The sequence below is a fragment of the Pseudopipra pipra genome, chromosome 6 (genome assembly GCF_036250125.1).
Source record: "Pseudopipra pipra isolate bDixPip1 chromosome 6, bDixPip1.hap1, whole genome shotgun sequence".
NCBI classification, from domain to species: Eukaryota; Metazoa; Chordata; class Aves; order Passeriformes; family Pipridae; genus Pseudopipra; species Pseudopipra pipra.
In genome coordinates, this window is record NC_087554.1 from 14,355,938 (window position 1) to 14,375,716 (window position 19,779).

The 19,779-nt window shown below is 39.3% G+C and overlaps 2 protein-coding genes across 5 annotated transcripts in view; both read right to left on the reverse strand.

Moving 5' to 3' along the window:
* Positions 1-791: 791 nt before the first annotated feature.
* Positions 792-5,067, reverse strand: RPS13 (ribosomal protein S13). Its single transcript, XM_064657468.1, has 6 exons — positions 4,959-5,067; positions 4,655-4,703; positions 2,915-2,993; positions 1,948-2,117; positions 1,484-1,584; positions 792-870 (listed from the first exon to the last, which is right to left on the reverse strand). Exons 1-6 carry the CDS (start codon positions 4,979-4,981, stop codon positions 837-839), a joined length of 456 nt encoding a protein of 151 aa, XP_064513538.1. The 5' UTR covers positions 4,982-5,067; the 3' UTR covers positions 792-836.
* Positions 5,068-5,153: 86 nt separating this feature from the next.
* The window catches only part of PIK3C2A (phosphatidylinositol-4-phosphate 3-kinase catalytic subunit type 2 alpha), a 51,553-nt gene continuing 36,927 nt past the window's right edge, over positions 5,154-19,779 (reverse strand). For all 4 annotated transcript variants that reach the window (XM_064657448.1, XM_064657449.1, XM_064657446.1 and 1 more), the window contains 15 exons: positions 19,589-19,769; positions 18,903-19,007; positions 18,200-18,292; positions 17,742-17,871; positions 16,104-16,240; positions 15,521-15,690; positions 14,247-14,403; positions 13,723-13,832; positions 12,287-12,494; positions 10,360-10,484; positions 9,838-9,955; positions 9,664-9,745; positions 9,123-9,232; positions 8,759-8,884; positions 5,154-8,214 (listed from right to left, as the gene is read on the reverse strand). In XM_064657448.1, the coding sequence (XP_064513518.1) occupies positions 8,032-8,214; positions 8,759-8,884; positions 9,123-9,232; positions 9,664-9,745; positions 9,838-9,955; positions 10,360-10,484; positions 12,287-12,494; positions 13,723-13,832; positions 14,247-14,403; positions 15,521-15,690; positions 16,104-16,240; positions 17,742-17,871; positions 18,200-18,292; positions 18,903-19,007; positions 19,589-19,769 (2,035 nt within the window). In that variant the 3' untranslated portion in view covers positions 5,154-8,031. The remainder of the gene's footprint in view (positions 8,215-8,758; positions 8,885-9,122; positions 9,233-9,663; positions 9,746-9,837; positions 9,956-10,359; positions 10,485-12,286; positions 12,495-13,722; positions 13,833-14,246; positions 14,404-15,520; positions 15,691-16,103; positions 16,241-17,741; positions 17,872-18,199; positions 18,293-18,902; positions 19,008-19,588; positions 19,770-19,779) is intronic.

Genomic DNA, 19,779 nt, shown 5'->3' on the forward strand with positions numbered 1-19,779 from the left:
TTCCCGTCTTTCTGCAAAATTAAATTCAGAAGTTACCAGGTCCCACTGGTTATGATCTAGAAATTAGCTACAATGCTCCACAAAAATGACAGGGCTTATTTGAACTCACTTAAGTTTGCAATATGGCAAAAGTTAAGTAACGCACCAAGACTCAGAATCCATGTCACAACTACCCAGAGTAACTCTGTTTATAATTTTCTCCTAGAAAAGGAAAAAACTGTCAGTCTGTTCTCCACGTTTCTCCAGCAGAAAGGTGACTGTTCAGGTAAAGGCAATCAGAACCCGGAGGCATAACCTTGGCAACAGTTACAACAGCTCCTGCCCTTTGGGTTTAGGGAAAACTACCTCAGTAAGGACACACTGGGGAGAGCTAAACTGTTGTCTGTACCTGTCCAAATTCCTAAGATTATTCTTAAAATTACTTACAAACAGCAACAGTTAGTATCAGGAACTGGCTGAGGTCTGCTTAACCTTTCTGCACAAGCAACAGCTCTACATGACCTACAATTAATGAATAAATCTCTCTAACTTTGTTTCCCTAACCCCTCATCTCCTGCATAATCCCTTCTTCAATTTCTAAATTTCCAGGTCTTCCTCCTCTTACTGCTTTCTTCCCCAGTTCCTCCTGCAGGACACAGAGGCAGAGCCTGATATGAATAAAATGCATCAGCAGTGAATGACTCAGTACCATGGCTGCACGCCTGCTCCACCTGGAAAACTTCCCACTTACAAGCAGCTCCCTGAAACAAGCAGAAGCTTCTAAGACACCGATCATTTAGAGACAACACAAATTCAGATAAAGAAAATTTATTCTTTCATTAAGTCACAGCCAGCTCTTACGCGACCAGGGCAGAAGCTGTCGATGATTCACTAAAAAGAGAGAAGAGAGAAATATCAATTGCAGAGGCAGGTTTTCAAACTAGTTGTCACACAGTTCAAAGCTTTAACTACCAGTCTTGAGCTGAATCACTGCCTGTTTAAAATTTTTTATAGCATAAGATTTCACTCTTCCTTTTAAAATATAAATACTAGGAACACAGCACAAAACCATATATTCAAGAACCTGGATAGCTGCACTTGAGTCTTCTTAGAAAAAGCAAGGCTAATCCTGTGGTGGCTGCCTTTCAAGAGAAAAACTATAAATGACTTTCATTTTTGCCATACCTACTAAGCCATTTCTCAAAAATTTTTGAAAGTAACATGAACTATAAAAGTATCTCGAGCGAGAACAAAGACTGCAGCTTGTATTCTTATAAAAATTATCTAGTCCATAGAAAAAAAAATCATTGTCTCAACAAACGAGGTCACTAAGTGTTTCTAAATGTTACAATGGTCATTTTACCCAGCAGTTAATATTTATAAAAATACCAGTTCTTTGCTGCCTCGGTTATCTACACACCTGATCATAACACTTTGAGTAATAGCCCCAGCAGTTTACAAAACCTTTGAGTCTTCAGTGACAATAGGAATGCAAAAGACTTACTACTTCCAGTTGGGTGGCAGCACTCTCTTAGTTTTGTAGTAGCGAGCCAACCTATGGATCCTGCTCTCAATCAGAATCAGGCGGAACTTGGCATCTTTATCCTTGAAAAGAAAGTTACATTATAACCAAGCACTACTTTAATTCCTCAATGTACAATTCAGACGTGCTTCAATAAAATAAAAAATCCACAGCTACTGCTACAAACTCCACATTCCCATTACCAAAGCCTGATGAATCCCGTAAAGTCAGAACAGGACCAGAAATACGTGGTTTAAATGCTGCTTTTAAAATCCTTCTCACAGACAAAGACCATCCTCCTTGACCAAAATGCCTCCCCAACCCCTTAAATTTACTCAAAGCAGGGCTAACAGGAAGTACACAAAGCTTCTTTGCTTTGTCAAGCTGTACATAAACTACTGTATAATTTCAAAACACAAACACTGAGTTATCCAATAAGCACCCACCTTTCTATTTCTCTCAAGATGTTTGCGAACAGCAACAGCTTTCTTGATCAAGTGGTAAAGATCCTCTGGAAGGTCTGGGGCCAGTCCCTTTGATTTAAGGATTCTCAGAATCTTGTTGCCAGTAACAAAGCGAACCTGGGCAACACCATGGGAATCCCTCAGGATCACACCTGGAAAGAAAAATCACATCTTACACTGGAAAGAAAAACCACACACCAAGAAATCTTGTGAAACCAACCTTACAGTTACAAGCTATCCAAAAAAAGGTCTTCTGCAAGTTAAAAACCTTTCTAGTGGACACTGAAGAAACGGCAGACAATGAGTGAGCAAAATACAACTTACAAATGCTGAAACACTTTATGATAAATCTTAAAACACAACTAACACACCCACCACTCTTACACAGGTAGTACATGAAGTGCTACAGTACTATTGGAAAATTTTCAACAGGGTTCATTAAAGGAATGTATTCAATCACTCCGTGAATTATTATTCTAGGAGGGATTATTATCACTTTCAGGATTACGATAATAAAAGAATTCATTTACACAGCACCCAATTACACATACACTGCATACACAGCTCATGACCACATAAAGCTGTCATGCAAACACCAGCTCTAGAAGGGTCCAAACCACTGAGAACTGGTCTATGATGCAGCTACAGTGCCTTGCTCAGTAAACCCTGAGCACAAGGGCTGCCGATATTTGAAAACTTCCTCCAGGAAACTGGGCAGACTAAAATTCCCTATGACACACAACGTTACATTGAGATCCTCATCGGTCCCTTCCAACTCAGGGTATTACTTTATGGCTCTTAGTGCTATCCACAGTGAACACACACAGATACACCAGATATGCAGTGTTTTCTTAGCATGCTATTTAACACAGATTGAAGGAACAATTACATTATTACAGTCAGAAAAATGTGGTTTTGTCCCCATTCAGGAGTGGTTTATAATCCTTACCGATCTGGGACGGAGTCAGGCCCTTTTTAGCCAGCTTGTAGATCTGTTCCTTTACATCATCAGAAGTGAGTTTCAGCCACTAAAGAAAATGAGAAAAAAAAAACCCAAACTGATTAACACTGCTTAATACAGAGGGCACAGGCTAGCTACATGAAAGCTTTTTATAAATGGTAGAAATAGATGCTTTGTAGTGCTTGAAAAACAATCAAGAACTGAAATTGTGCTTTTAACAATATAGAATTATTTGACACACAATATACCTATAGTGCTGGTGAAATGTGGTGAGGGAAGGCAGAGGTAAAACATGAGAGCCTCCATTGTAAAAACCAACTGTTTTACCATCGGTTCACTTCAATTGCCACACCAGAAGCAGAAATACAAAGTTACAGACCAAAAAAAATAATCACTGCCATTGGGAAGGAATTCTTAAACTAGGCCTTTTGACAGAAACATGAAATTGAGACCCATTTAGCCACCTCTTAGTAAACCACCTACAGAGATTACTGAAAAATCAGACTTTAAGTACATTAATTAATTAAAAAAAAGAAACAAATGGATCTACTGAGATAGAATTAATAGAAAAGGCACAGTTCTATGTTAAACTGTGCTGATAAAGCCACTGCTTCTACAGTTATTAAGGGGAAGACAACACCAACAAGCTAGGTAATCCTCACTTTCAGTGAGCTAGAGAAGCTCCTAATTTTTTTTTTCCTTTTTAATACTGTCACAGTATGAAACTGAAAAGCACAGCAAAAATAAATTTGGAAGTGCTCCGAAGATTACAATTTAAACCAGAATATAAATAAAACTGAGCAAAGAAACCCACACAATTTTTTAAAGCAAATACAACATTTGATCATCCTGACTGTTATCAAAACGTTTAACTGTCAGCAGTAGTTCGAGTAGCTTCATGTTATTTTACTTCAAATTGTATCTACTTAAAATCAAAGCACAAAATATGAAATTATGTTCTCATTTCACTATTTTCCAGTCCATGCTTTTCCACATGCACCACAAATTGTTCTTTCTGTCAACAAAACAGATCCTCCAAGAAATGGTCTTACAACCAAAGGACAGAGAAAGCCCTTTTTTAAGTACAAGTAACCTGAAAGAACTAAGGGTGCACCAAAATTATTTCCTTTACTCCCCTGACCAACAAACTGGCTGTAAATATTTTTGAGAGTAAGTGGTTTATTCCACAACAGAGAAGGCCAAACTCGAGTGTGAAGAGTAATTTAATCTCAAGGAATTACCAGCATATAGACCCTTGGAAGTAACTGAAGCAGCACTTAAGTAAAAGGACACACAAAGAGGAAATTTTTTTTTGCCTAATGAATCGTCTGGCCAGGATAGGACACTTGCTTCTTCAGCACCGTAAGAATCATCACAGAACCACAGATAATGAATCGTCTGGCCAGGATAGGACACTTGCTTCTTCAGCACCGTAAGAATCATCACAGAACCACAGAATTGACGGGGAGGGACGAGACTTTTGGACATCATCTAGGCCAGCACATGCCAATGCAGGATCACAGGAACGCGTCCAGGTGGTCGAATGTCTCCAGGGAGCCTCCACAACCTCCCTGGGCAACCTGATTCATCATAGGCGAAGGCAGCCTTTTACCAAGCCATAATTTAAAAGCGATGACACAAATTACAGCTCTCTCGTTTCGTTTCCCTCCGTGGGCACTCCTGAGCTGCGCTGTGAGGCCCGAAAAAGATGCCGGGGAAGGAACTCACCGTGGGCACGCTGCGCCTGTAGGGCAAGGCCGACTGGGACAGGCCCTTTCTGTGGGAAGAAGCAGATGAGATGCTCAGCGGAGCGGGCCGCGCTGGAGCTCCGGGACCCCGGGCCGCGGCCCGCGCCTTCCCCACCCCGCCGCCATCTCCCGCGGCCGCGCGCCTCCCCCGCCAGCCCCACACGCGCCGCGCCGCTCCCGCAGCAGCCTTCCCGCTCCCGCCGCGATCCGCAGAGCCCGCCGATCCCCCTGAGGAGCCCCGATGCGCCCCTATCCCGCGGCTCCAGCCCGATCCCGGCGCTCACCCCGGAGCGTGCATGCGACCCATGATGGCGGCGGAGGGAGAGAAGGAGCGGCCTCCGCGCGCGCTTCCGCAGGAAACGTCGGGCCCGCGCCTGGCCCCGCCCCCCCGCGCGGCAGCCAATCAGAGGGGCCCGCCCCGCCCCTTCCTCACCCTCTCCCCCCCAGCCCCGCCCTGACAGAGCAGGACACGCGTTGGGTTTTATTCCAGAATAGTGTTTAATGTACTTACAGGAGAGTTACGGAGTCACATTGAACCCGCCGCACGGCGCGGGGGCGACATTGTACATCTTTAACCGCTTAGTTAAAAGTATTTGGTTCTTAGAGATACACAGACAGAGGGCGGCGCCCCGCCCGCTCTCGCTGCCCTGCCTCACCCCCAGCACCGCCTCAGGGACGGGCTCCCGGCGAGCAGCGCTCGGGAAGGGGGGACACGGCGCGCCCCGGGGGAGCCCCGGCGTTAAGGCAGGTGACGGGGGTCTCTACACAACCCTAACACTTGTAAAAACAGAGAAAAGAGCGTTTACCAGAGATCGCACATGCGTCCGGAGACAGGCAGCTGTAAGGTCGTACAAAGGCAGTAATAAAAAGTTCAGTGCAAAGTTGTAGGTTAGTAAAGGAAGGAGGTCCTAGCGCAAGCTGCTGCTCTCGGATACCAACACAAGGTCTGTACGGACAATTACACTTCTGGCTGCAGGTCAAACGGTGCATAAAAGATTTTTTTTTTCTTTTCATGTAACAAGATACAAAAAGCTGTTAAAACTACATTTCTCAAGCTACTTAGTATACTGGTAAATTCCATCCCAATCAAATATTTCCCTCTTTCACATCCATCTCGGGTTTTGTATGTAGCACGGTAAATTCTTATTGCAACAATCAGATTTTTTTCTTAATTGAGAATAGTGCAAAGAGGTGCAAGCTTGGTGCTGGTCCTCTACACATGAGGAGAGGCCAAGGCTAGATCCCATAGACAACATAAAATCCATGACCATAGAAAGCTCCAGCCAGTGACTATTTTGAAAAGGAAGGGAAAGGCACAAAATGAGTTAAGCTATGAAGAAGATTAAATCAGAAGTCAGGACATGTGCTAACAATAATACAGTACTACACTTTTTTTTTTCAGTCCAGACAACTGTTAAAACTGCAAATCATTTTATAAATGATTTTAGTTTAATTGTATTTTGTGCTGTAAGACACTGTGCTTTAATAGCAAACTGCAAAAAAGGCAGTCCATATTGCTTTCATTTTATTTCACAATGGAACGTTTCACAAAAACAGTAGTCTACTTTCCTGTGTTTTAAGTGACTTGTGATTCTAATGATGGAATGGAGTAAGTCTCAAAAGCATCAAGTGAGCAGGAAATATATCTAGTTAGTTATATAGTTTATTATTTACAGGCTAAATACTAAATGAAAAATATGCAGAAGATGCCTACTACAACTGGGATTTGTAAGCGCCCATTAGTATTGGCCCAGTTTCTAACATTCAAGATAGCATTAGCTTTTTAATTGTAATAATTACTACGAAATTGGACCGTGAATAGTTTAGGCACCAGGAGATTCAAGTTTACTTCTCTCTTCTGTATTGAAGGGAGATTGGTCAGTAGCAGGGGAAGGAAATTCGGATTATAAAAGAGGTTTTTAGTGTCGGGTAGATAGAAGGCTTTCCCCATATTGTGTCTTTGTTCATAGTTGCATATTTCACTTTCCAAGTTCGCTTCAAGATTTTGTACTAAAGAAGACTGTGCAACTTTATAGCTTTGTTTAGACAGAACGTGAACAACCTAAACCCCGAATAAGGTGAACAAAAAGGCGACACCTGTAGTGCAGAAACACCTATTAAGTAACCAGTGGTATTAACAGGAGATAGTGACATTTGCACTCTGCTGTCACAACATAGTTCAAATCTAATGCTTCTTGGAATGAAGTATTTTAATGGAAGTAGTTCTTACTGGGAGTGAAAAACAGTATTGCTGAGAACTGTTAAAGAAAAAAAAGCAGTCCAGTTCCTCTCTCAAAGCTCACTTAACACAACTCATTTCTGGCCTGCAATTCATCCAGCAGCGGTGCTTTTCAACTAGAGGCCATCCTTTATCAGGAGGTAAAGGTGCAAATGCCACTTCGGGTTAATGTTTAAATGTGTTTCACACTTAATCACTGCAGTATTTAAAAGTTCTGGGAATTACAACAAAAAACCCACTGAGAAGCTGGGCACATTTCCTACAGTACCACATTCAGCCAGTCTTCATTCAATTTCTGGAGATCATGGGCAGAAAAAAATGCATCTAAGTTGAACTATTTATGATCAGTGTAAGTGATGTTACCTGTAAATAACACATTTTAGGAAAAGACTTCCAGTAGGACCTGCAAGGTATCAAATATGAGAATGTCACCCCTTTATAAGGAGCTGAAAGTTAATATGTATACATATTTAAATACCAGAAATGAGGTAAAAGAGAAGCATTTGAATTATAAGGCACCATTATTTACAACTTCCATTATTGGCACTCACTCCAATAAATCTTAGAGAAGCATGAATCTGGGATTATATGCAATGCTAAGGAATTTTTCCAGCCCTTCAACCTTCATTTCTACAGGTGTGTGTGAAGCCACCAAGATTTTTACCTGTTGCTGCTTCTGTGATACCTCGTTAGTAGTGGGGATGTAATCCTAAAATATGCAATTTCTTTGATGTTCTCCAGCATCATGCCATGGATGACACAACAGCGGTAACAAATTAAAAGCAAAAATGCACTATATCCACAGGCCTAAAGATTAAGTTACGGTTCAACCAACCAGCACGGTCAAACTGTTCATCTCGCTTTCATGGATGGTTTAAAAACCCCTTCCTTTACCCACAGCTCTTAAACATTTAAAATGATGCCTTGGTAACATCACATGAGCATAAACCAGGTTTTCTAGAAGTCCTCCAGATTAGGCTACATGAACATTGGTCCAACGTGTCTGTTGAAATGGAGAGTCTTGAAATTTAAGATGTACAAGTTATCTTCAAGTAGGAAGATGCGCAAAGCACAAGTGAATACAATTGTTCTGGTCTTACTCAGGTGTAGAAATGAGTTCACAGATAGGGTACAGCAGTTAGTCGATACCAGTTAACAGTCTCCTTGCTCAAGTTGAAGTCCTTTAGTGGGAGTGTAATTCCACCCAAGAAAAAGTTCTCACGTAACGATTCTGCACTGAGCACGCTTAACTGAAGTTCTCTCTGTTTCAGAGTCTCCATGCTATATCCACTGTACACGAGCTAGAAGGTAACAAGTCAAGAATTTTTTGGTTATATGTTACACAGATTGCCCTTTTTTCTGACTGCCAGCCACTGACAGGAGTCTTAACTGGTCATTATGACCATTCAGAACATCTGTTTCTCAGAGAATGGGCTGAAATACATCCCTATTTTATTTTGTGCTCCCAGTGTTAAGTGTTTAGAAGGACTAGTGTTTTTTGACTGAAGTACAGTTTACATGCCAAGACTTCTGAATTTATTTTTCTCCACATCATAAGTTAGTGAATCCAAGGCAGGGGATGTCTTTAGTGTTAAGATTCCTTTCCTTCTCCCCATCTCTCCTCAGTCAGTCTGAGAAATTTCTACCTACTTGTCACAGCACACTGACCTACTCAGTTGCTTTGTTTTATTTTTAAACAGGGCACAAAGTTTTTCAAAACAGTTCCTTTTTCTTTTCCATTTCTATATCTTCACAGATTTTTTTTTTTTAGACAATATTTAATTACTGCTTAGAATAAGAGGTAATAGCAAACCATAGGGAGTTACTACATACATTTTAACTTACCATTTCATTGAAAGTTGGGTTTCTTGTCTTCCGGGAGATTTTGGTTTTGCGTTTGGATGTTTTGTGCGTGTCTGGAAGTAAGTATGTTTTTACATAGGGATTTGGATCTGCACCATCTTCTGTAACCTACAGTCAAATAAACAAGACAAGTTAGAAAACTAATTAGTGCATAACTAATTGCATATTTATTTTCAAGTATCTAGACTTTCCAATCAAGCTAATCAAAAGCAGCAATTAATCAAGCTGGCACTTGGAAAATTTGGAGGGAGAGAGAAAGACTGATGCAGGAATGGTGGAACTAAGTCAAGATGGTAATTGACAAATGGAACCAGTTTTTGGCAGCGGGTGCAGCATCTGTACTTACCAGGTCTTTGATGTGCATCACCATGATAAATAGAGTGCTATTTCTGTAGGATATGGACAGCTTCACTTCTCCTCCCACTTTGCCTGAGGTAGGACTTGATGGACTTGTATCTGAAAAAATAAGACAATTATTTCTTCTGTAATATTGTATGTTTTTCATCAGTGCTACACTCGATTACTACATATGGGAAAAAATATAAGCCTTACACCAAGCTCTGTTTCTGACTTTATTTCTAGTTCCCTAATATGGGCAAGGCTATAGGCTTTAAAGATTTTTTGCATTCTCTTGCAAGAACCAGCCTCAAGGTTCGGAATGGAAACCTGAATAATTTAGTCAAGCCACGAACAACTCCAAGTGATCACATATATTGTTGCAACTTTTGGTATGTATTTCCTTGAAACTGTATGCAGGCACAGTTGGACAGACAGTGATGCATTTTCTAATGAAGGAAAACTATAGTTAACTAAACCAGATTTAAAAAATTCACACTGTAAAGGTGTTATACAATTTATAAACCAGCCCCTGCCCAAATGTTACCTACCTGTAGGTCTGGCTATTCCATCTATTCCTTCCACTTTGTCATCACGAAGTAATGGATGGAAAAAAGTATAAACAAGATCACACTAAATTTGGAAGAAATGTTACATATTAGTTTAAGTGTTAAAAAGCATCAAAACCTGAAAACTTGCATTTCATTTCAATTATTTCTACTCACTTCTGCCACCTCTGAAGAGCTGTTCATCAGGCTCTGTATGTAGCTGTTGAGCTCCACTTTTCTTTTAGCTGCTACATCTTTTATATGTGTTCTTCCCAGAACCATCTTATTAGGAAAGCTACAAGAGAAGAGCAAAATTGGGTTTTCAGTTAATTTATCAGAAGCAAGTACAGTTCAATTTCATTGTTGTTTCCATCCTGAAATGCTGACATCCATTTTATTTTTTGCCAATCAGGAGCGGGAACACAGCATGCCAACAGGTTATGACACTACAGAAAGGCAAGGAAATATTTATAGGCAATTGTTATATGTGATATGACACACAGACCCAAAACACTGAGATGTTTCTCTGGCTCCTCTCCTTAAAACTTGGAGACAACAGTTTCCTCCCTTAATTGCCAACTCTGAGGTCTTAATTTGCCCCTCAGCAGTTTTGTCTCCATTTCAAGCAATTTCTTCCTCCACCCAGCTGGGAGCAGTTTTGTTGCTTTTATAATAGTGATGAGTGAGTTAGGAACATACCCTGGTAACTTCCAAAGAGGAAAGAGAATGCCAAGTTTGTTGTGGAGCTCCTGGAACTCATCAAATGTTCGGAAGACAAATGTTGGCTCAACTTGCCCTTCTCTCAAAACTCTCACTACATAGATCTGCCCAAAACACAAAAACCACAAAGATAAAAGTAGTTTATATAACAATATTATAGAACTGACTTAACAATATAATTTTCTTAACAATCAACTCTTTCTCCTGTGGTAATCCTTCTCCTGAATACATATCCTGTTATTATATCCCACATCCCAGCATTTGCATTTTATAGTGGAGTTAGAATTATAAATAGCCCGTAATGCAAAGTAACATTCCATGATCTTCCTATAATGTAGATCCACAGCTGACAGGGGAATGAAGGTATTTAAGGCTAAGCTGTCTGCACTCTCCCTTTTAAGCCTTATTGTAAGGTCATACCATACACCTATGGTACAGGTATACAAAATGTTACATCGGTGCAGGATTACATGGAAACATGTATCTGTGGGACCAGGACTACCACAGAACCCTTCAAACGTATTTTTTTTCAATTTAATTCCCTCAAGATTCCAAAAGATTCCACTTCTAAAGTGATAATTTTGTGGGCAGTTCCAATGTACTTCATTTATAACTAAAAGAATTTTTAAAAATACCAGGGTGCAGTCCCAGGATACAGTTATTCACTTTCGTAGAAGGAAATGAAGGTTGAGAAGCTGCACAGTGGAGTCATTTTATGGGCAGATGAGTTGAATGTACAATGTATAATTTAACTTTAAAAATCTAGACAGAATCTAGACTGCCTTAACAGCTTCCTGGAAGGTAAGAGGCTGTTTTGGCTTAGACTAGAAGTACTCAAATACATTTATTATACAGTGATTCAGCACAAAGCTCTTCTTCACTTCCAGCATATTTCAGATTTGCTCTACCTTCCCTAGATGGTGTCTTACCAGATTAAGACATTTACAGCAAATACAGCTTGGAAAGAGATGTACATTTGCATCTATCACTAGAGCTCACTTCTTAAAAAACTTCAGGAAAATATAACTTGAGCTGAGTATTCCAGCCCAGCAAATAGCAGCACATAAATAAAACAGTAAAAAAAATAATTGAAGAGAGTTGCACATCTGCACAGGAATACAAATATTAAATCTTAAAATGCAACCAAGGGCTATAAAAACCCTGAGGGCAAACTGCAATGCTTTCTGCCCCTTGTAAGGCTGACAGGAATGTAGATGCATTAGTACAGGAAATGATGCTTTTACTTAAGAGGAACAAATACAACTTTAATGGAAGGTCAGACCAAAAACAGAGTGCTTGACTTAAAGACTCCTAATCAGGAAGGAGCCATTTTACAGAAGGTGGCTACATAAGCCCATAAACATGACTCAAATTCCCATATTTTAAAATAATCTCCACCAACACTACTTCTGCCCTTTCTACTTCCTTCTAGATCCTTTTCAAGAGGTGTTTTCATTTTGAAGAATATTATGGGATGCTAAAAAACCCACTCTCTACTCTAGCACTCCCATGGCTGGTTTACCCTAGCCAGCAGCTGAGCACCCACACAGCTGCTTGCTCAGTCTCACTCCCTCACCAGTGGGACAGAAGGGAGAAGAAGACCAAAAGGAAGAAGACCCGTGGGCTGAGATAAAGACAGTCCTTGGGAGGGAAGGTGACGCAAAGAAAACGTCTCACCACCTCCCACAAGCAGACCCATGCTTAGCCAGTTCCCAAACAGCCACCTTGGATGACAACACCCTCCTGTCCCCTGCTTTCTTGCTCTACCCCCAGTTTTTAATCGCTGAGTGTGACAATATATACTGTGGAATATCTCTTGGATGGTTTTGGTCAACTGCCTCTGCTGTGTTTTGGAAGAAAATACAACAGTATCTTCACTGAGTGGAAACAGACTCCACATACTTACATAATGTTTATCTGGGTTGTATCTCTTCTGATATGTAAACACAGACACTTGTTTGATTCTGCCGTCTTGTTTAAGAGAATAGGTTTTAGCAGAAAATGAGAGGATGGGTTCATCATTAGAAGGTAAACCTGAGAAACGCAGCTGAGCCAGATTGTGAATGAAGAAATTAAACTTTGTGGCAACACTTCCCAGACTGGATTCAATCAGCCTAGAAAAAACAAACAAACAAACAAACAACATCAAAACACACAAAAGGGGTTCTGTCAATAAACCAGACTGAAGTCTAAGAACAACACCCCCCAATTTCTTACTGACAAAGAAAACATTTTTAAACTATGCGTGATCAATGGACTATATAAATAGCATCATATCAACATTTCATAGAAGATTCAGTATCCAAACTTTGGAATACATTTTATCCAAGAAGTGAAGGCTTTCCAGACTTGCTAAAAAGCCTAGAGTACTGCATCCAGCTCTGGAGCCCTGAGGACAGGAAAGACATGGACCTGTTGGATCATGTCCAGGAGACAGCTGCAAAAATTATCAGAGGGATAAAACACTTCTCCCATAAGAACAGTCAGAGAGTGGGAGTTGCTCAGACCGCAGAAGAGAAGGCTCCAGGGAGACCTTATTGTGGCTCTGCAGTACTTAAAGGGAGTTTATACAAAAGATGGGGACAAACTTGTTAGCAGGAGCTGTTGCAAGAGGACAAGGGGTAAACTATGTGAGGGTAGATTTAGATTCTATGCAAGGAAGAAATTTTTTTACAGCAAGTGGGGTGAAACACCAGAACAGGTTGCCCAGAGAGGTGGTAGATGTCCCACATCTGGAAACATTCAAGCCCAGGTTGGACAGGGCTCTGAGGAACCTCATGTAGTTGAGGATGCCCCTGCTCATTGCAGGGGAATTAGTCTGGATGGCCTTTAATGGTCCCTTCCAACCCAAACTGTTCTGCAATTTTAAGTTGCATGCATACTACGGCAGTTTCCCCTGTACATTTAAAGTGAAGTACAGTAACACATTTTCTAACACACAGCAACTACTCAGTTATACTATATGCACACCCCCACCCATGACACTGGAACATCATCCCTCTCTCCCCAGTGTGCAAAAGCACTTCTCCAAGAGAGAACTTCTTTACAATGCATTACATCATATACACTCCTATTAAAAAAATTAGGATGTATTCAAAATGCAAGTCTCAAACAGCCAGGTTTTAGGTTACTCCTAAAGACAGCAAAGTCTTTTACCACAAGCATTAGTCTTATATGAAACTGATCCTACATAGTTAACTGATATTTTATGATTGTACAGTGTAACTATTGGACTTCTACAGATATGTTTGTAAACATCCTTCATATGTTTTTTTCATAGCAGAAACCTCCCATTAAGAGAATGATGCTGGGAGATATTCTAGTTTTCACTTTATCGAGTACCTCGTAAAGAAAATGGTGGCTTCTGCATCTGTTGTTTGGGGCTGGAGAGCATCCTGGACATACTTCAAGTCCTGAACCCCACTTAGCTCTGGTAACCCAGAAGAAAGCATCTGCAGGAAATTAAAATTTACAGTTTTAATGAAATGAAACAACATGCTTTTATAGTGAAATGATTAAAACTTAGACTCTCAATTTCATTTGTAGATGCACTAAATTGCCAAACACAAACAGTGATAGCAAACAGTTACTTTTATAACAGCAGTTATTCACCACTTCTGCTGAATTAAAAGCAGTTAAAAACACTACGCAGTGTCATTCACGGTATCATCTTGGTTTTAAATCTTCAGGAAAGAGGTAGGCAGTAAAAAAGCTTAAAAATTTGCAAATAAACCTTCCCAAAAAGCAGATTGAATGTTTCTGGCTTTTAAAAGCATACATTAAGAGTTTCTGCCGCATAAATAGCATTTAATACAACCCAGCATGACAGATCTATCAAGTTTCAATTGAATTTGAAAAATGATTACCAATGAAAGTAGGTTAAGGAAGAGGCTTGCGTGCTTTCTTATCAAGTTGTAAGCTTGGCAGCAGAGATCCACAAACAACTGAAAGCGGATGGTGGGTTTTTCCCCACCATTGATGACATAAGCCATATCCGACGTGAGCACAAACGGAGCTCGATCCCTGTTCAAAAAGCACAGAGAATTCATAAGTTAATTATAAGGGCTATTCCTCGTCATGTGCTTCCTCCCCCCCTCCACCTCCACCCTGGGGTAATGATATTAAATATTCCATTAATGCCATTTCACGTTTTTGAATTGGGTTCAGCTCCCTCGTGCTACCTCAGGTTACCCGGCACATTCACATGGTACTGGACCTACAGTAGATCTGGATCAACACTTGGAGGCCAGGTTACCTTACAATGCCTTCCCTCCCTCATTTCTGGAAGCCACAACATATTTAAACAAATTTAATGACTATATTATCACCAGACTAAAACATAACTCCTCTATCCTGGATATAGATTATCTTCCCCTACACAGAGGATTAGTCAATACAGATTTGCTGTTCACTCTTTTCCATACTCTTGACATTCACTACTGTTCTTATGATCCAGAGTCTGTTTTCAATTGTTTCACACTCATATTCAGATGATGTAAAGGTTCTGACACTCAATTTCTCAGCCATTGGTAAAGTTCACCTCACAGGCATGCAATACATACATGGCATGACAACAGCTATCAAGATCAAACTACACTACAGCTTTATCCAATATTCCTGGAAAAGTATAACACCAAGATCCGTGTTACAAGTAAGACTCCAAAATACTAATAAAAAGTTATATTAATCTTTTTCTGTACCAAAATACTTGGCTTCCATGACTTGGAAAGAAATTGCCACTGAAATCTGTCAGTTGTGTATAGCACAAGGTTCTTAAGAAGTGAGTGCAGTTTGGAAGCACCAAATTTAAATCATGTTTAGGAGACCAAATCTCTTATGTTGATCTACCAGTAGCTAGAACAGTAATTTTATTTGAACGTTATGCCTGTGTGCTTTGCCTTAAAACAGTTCCAGAGATCAGAATATGGAAATAGGAAACTGGAGCCTTTTCCAAATTAATTCTGTATGTTTAAGTTCAAATGAGTTTTGGAAACTCTCTGGTTAAACTGGAAGATATTGGCTTCATAATGAGTACAGCAAATAACAGGAATTTAAAAGAGAATGCTTGGAATTATAACGCTTATAAAAGGAAACTAAAAACATCACTTCATTCTCTAGATTGCTTAAAACCAGAAAATACCTTTTAAAGCTACCAAACATTTGTGCATGTCCCAAAAATTTTCCGAAGTCAATGTGAAACATGTGCCCAGTGTTTCGGAGCATTATGTTGTCATTGTGGCGGTCACAAATTCCCAGTACATAAGTAGCTACACAGCATCCTGCACAAGAGTAAATGAAGTTTTCTGAAGCCTGGGAGGGAGAGGAAAAAAGTGAACTGAGATCAAATATCAGTGGGAAAGTATAATTCATGCATTAAACTATCAATCTTGATGAGTGTAAAATTCAAGCCAGGCAAGACAGGCCCTAAAATCTGCTTTTTCCCCAAATACTGTTCTTTAAACAGATAGGTTTGCAAAAATCTTCAGAAATATAAAAGTTGTCATTTTGCTTTTTATATAAATGAAAGAGAAAAAGAGTTGAAGTCAAATCACAAAACTATGTTGGCAAAGAAAAGGGTACAAGACTTGTATTTCCAATGTGTTTCTTAAATATACAAAACAAATTTCAATGGAAGACCTGAAATATGAACTTCATTCTTTCATAAGTTGGTATTTATTCCTTTTAAAAGATCTTCGAATAAGAACAACGCTGAGATAAGTTACCTTTTCATATTCCTCCTCTGTAGGGTTATACTTTCGCAACCATTCTGCCAGAGGTTTGTCTTTAAAAGAACCTGTCACTCCATATTCCACTTGAATTTTCCTAAGTGTATCTGAAGCAGGAACAAGCTCTACCATGCCTTTATATAAAACACAACAAAGTGTATTTAACCATCTCCTCATGTTATACTGCATATGTTATACTTGCATATGTTATACTTGCATTTCCATTATTCAGTAGAAACTTTTCTTGACGAGGATGAATTTTATAATCTTAGACTAACCTCTTCAAAACCCAGTTAGATGTAAAAATAATTCTATTAGTCAACTAAGCAATTTCACAGACTATGTTACAAAGCAAACCATGAAACACATGTAGCAATCCAACTTAGCTTACTTTACTACAATTAGTTACAGTCGCTAGAACGAACATATAAATTATACTCTGAATAACTGCTTTCTACCACATAAACTATTATTGGTCTATAAGCAGTAACTGCAAAATATTTTGATGCTGACATTTCTCATAGCTGACACTGAGGTAATCTAGTAACTTAAACTGCTGTCAAATGTTGAAACAGACCAGACAGTGAGCTTTAAGTGTGGTCTTATTTTGGGAATACAATTTACTAAAAATATTTGTATAGCTAAATCATAAAAGGAAAACATTCAGTCGATCAACAGAATTTTACTTCCACCTTGGCAAGAGCTACTACAGGTAAATCTAATTTACATTCACTTTACTTTCCCACTTTAATCCTTCCGAGTACTCTGGGGACACACTAATATTAGCAGCAAGAAAAAAAATATGCTATGCAGATCGATTCATCATTCAGAGTAGGAGGAAAAGCCATCTGTTTCTCTAAAAAGCAAGTCTTGCATAAATAGAAGCTTTTTGCTTAGTTTTGCCAACCTAAATTTCCAACTTTTCCATGTATTCAAGAGTTTTTGTCATGTTGCTCTAGCATCTGACCAAAGAAATATTTAAATTATTGTTTATCCTCTTAAATATCTTCGGTTTCTATTGGCTAACTCTAGAGAATTAGCTAAAACTAGAAAAAAGCATGTTCAAGGTGCAGGGCAGTGTTTACACTTGAGTTCTGTGACCTACTTTCAAACCCAAGAGACAGCCTCATATTGCCAAGGAACTTTCACCAGCATACGACACTAACTCTGGGGGATAGTGTGTGTGCACGGCAGGGAGTGTTTTAAATTTTTCTTCTTTTTGCACATTTCAGTACGTGAATGATACTCCCTGACTCCACTGCAGCAGATTCCAGATATTTTGGAATTTTGGTTTTGATTGGAATATTTCTTTCACCGTAATTAAACTTTCAGAATAAGGATTGCTATAGCCCCATTATTTTCTTGTGTTGCAATAAGAGCATCAAGAGAAACCTCAGCTTTTATCACTGTATTTATGTGTTTGCACCACTGTTCACTGACAACAGAATGCTCAAGTGACACATTTAAGTACCACTCAGCCATCAGGAAATTCAGAACAATCTAACATTGTAGTCTCCACTACTGAAGTTTCTTGCAGTGGCACTGTTCTTTGGTCCCCTCTGCACTGAAGTTTTTCACTATGAGCATGAATTGAAGTGGGGGAGCAAAGATTAAAAGCAGCATCTGGTTTTGCACCTCGGTCTTTTCCAGTTGAGAGACACTTGAAGATAACCATCCGTAGATCCAGTCCCTCTTGCAGCCAGATCTTATCCATGATCTTAATCATTTGCAAGGCCAACATATCCTGTCTCAGATCTTCTCCAACCTTAAATGAAAAAATAAAAGTTAACTAGAGGTATAATATGCTTTCAGCAAAACTGAACACCACAGATTTTAATTGGTTTACATTTCTAGGAAGTGATACACTATGCTACTTCCTCATAGTTACACAGCTAAAAAGAGAGGCTACAATTAAGCTTCCACATGTGATAGACTTACGTTTTACAACCTGCTCAGATGTTGGTTTCTACATACACAGGAGCAAACTCCCAAAAACTAAGCTTACTGGTCTATGCCAAAGTTAACTGATACCAATGAAATGAAATAGTGATTATCATTCAACTTCTTTTCTCCAATACACAGATAAGGCCTACCTTAAACATCACATTAATTTCTTCTCCCAGAGGGTCTGCATTTATCAGTGCAACTTTCAGCGGTACTGCATTGGAGCTGAAGAAAGAACATGCCTGCAAGTAGATTTAGTGTTAATAGTCAAAAAGGCTATTCCTGCTAGCCCAGAAAACAAGACATTCTGACAACAAGCAGGTTTGACACACAATGTGTCTATTCAGACTTTTAACACTGCAATTGTGGTGAATACGTGCTTCCTTTGAATAACGAGTCCTTTGGCTGTTATTTGTTGCATTCTTGTACAAAAGCCAATAGTTCTGCACAGTCATGTTTTATACATTTTGAAGAGAAGAGCGAATAAAACATGAATAAATATTTTATTAGTAGCTTTTTTTGAAACCTAGAAGATACAAACACCGAAAGAAAAGTGTGTGTTTCACAGTATTTTTCCTCATTTATCTGCTTTCAAGTACATACTCATAATTTAATAGTTACAGTAGAGAAGGAAAGCAAGATGAACTGTCTCTCCAACACAGGATTAGTTCAAGCGTTAACAGACCTTTAGGTTTTCAGTCATGCATGATGATATAATCAAGACTGTGGTTGAGCAGATACTGTCAAACCTTGCAGAGTTCTGGAAACATCATTTACCTGCTTCTCCTACATTCTAGCTTTGCCTAGATTTAATTTCTACAAAAAGGTTTTGGAATTCTGAATGTGCAGTACCTTAATATTTAACTCTTTTGCCACAAGACTGGGATTGAGTGGCAAACGGCATTTGTTCTTCAAGAAAAATAACTGCACACGTTCCATACCATTTTGCAAGGCAACCTACAGGAAAAAAAAGAAAATTCAGCTGATATTTTCCTAACTAGAGCATCTACAGAAAACTTCTGAACAAAGTTATCCTAAAACAAATGTTTTAACTCCAGAGTCAAAGGAATGCTAGGAACTACAACTGCTGGTTTAGCTATTAAAAATACATAAGCCTGGCAGTATAACACTAATCACACAATGTCGTGGCGTTCTGGTGGTTTTTTTACTGAAGCAGATGATAGCATCCCATTCTATCAAACTAAGTTGTATTATTAGCACATAAGCAGATACCCCATTCTTTTGTATAATGGGATCACTCTTCAGCAGTAATAGGTTTAAATTAATTTCCAGTTTATTGCATACACAAACCGTCCTTTTGTATCACAATCTTACGTTTCTGATGACAACAAACTTGACAAAAAACATCACATTCATTATGCTTTTAATTTGTTAAAATGCATAGCAATAGATTCACAGATCTTCCTATAAATTATACATAACATTTTGAACTTAGACTAAAAAGACAATTGAATGGATTAGTTTTGAGGGTATACTCAGTCTAATCTTCTTAAAGAATATTAAAAATATATACAAACCTGCCGAGCAGATCCACTCGTTTGCTTTACTTTTTCTGCTACCATTCCAAAGAGCTGCACTAGCCTGGTCTGCTTCTCCAGCTCTTCCCTCAGCCTTTTTCCACAGACCGAAAGAAAAGCTCCAAGAATTTGCTCATACCTTACACCAAACTTCGTATCATACAGTGTATCCTTAAGAAGCCTGAAATAAA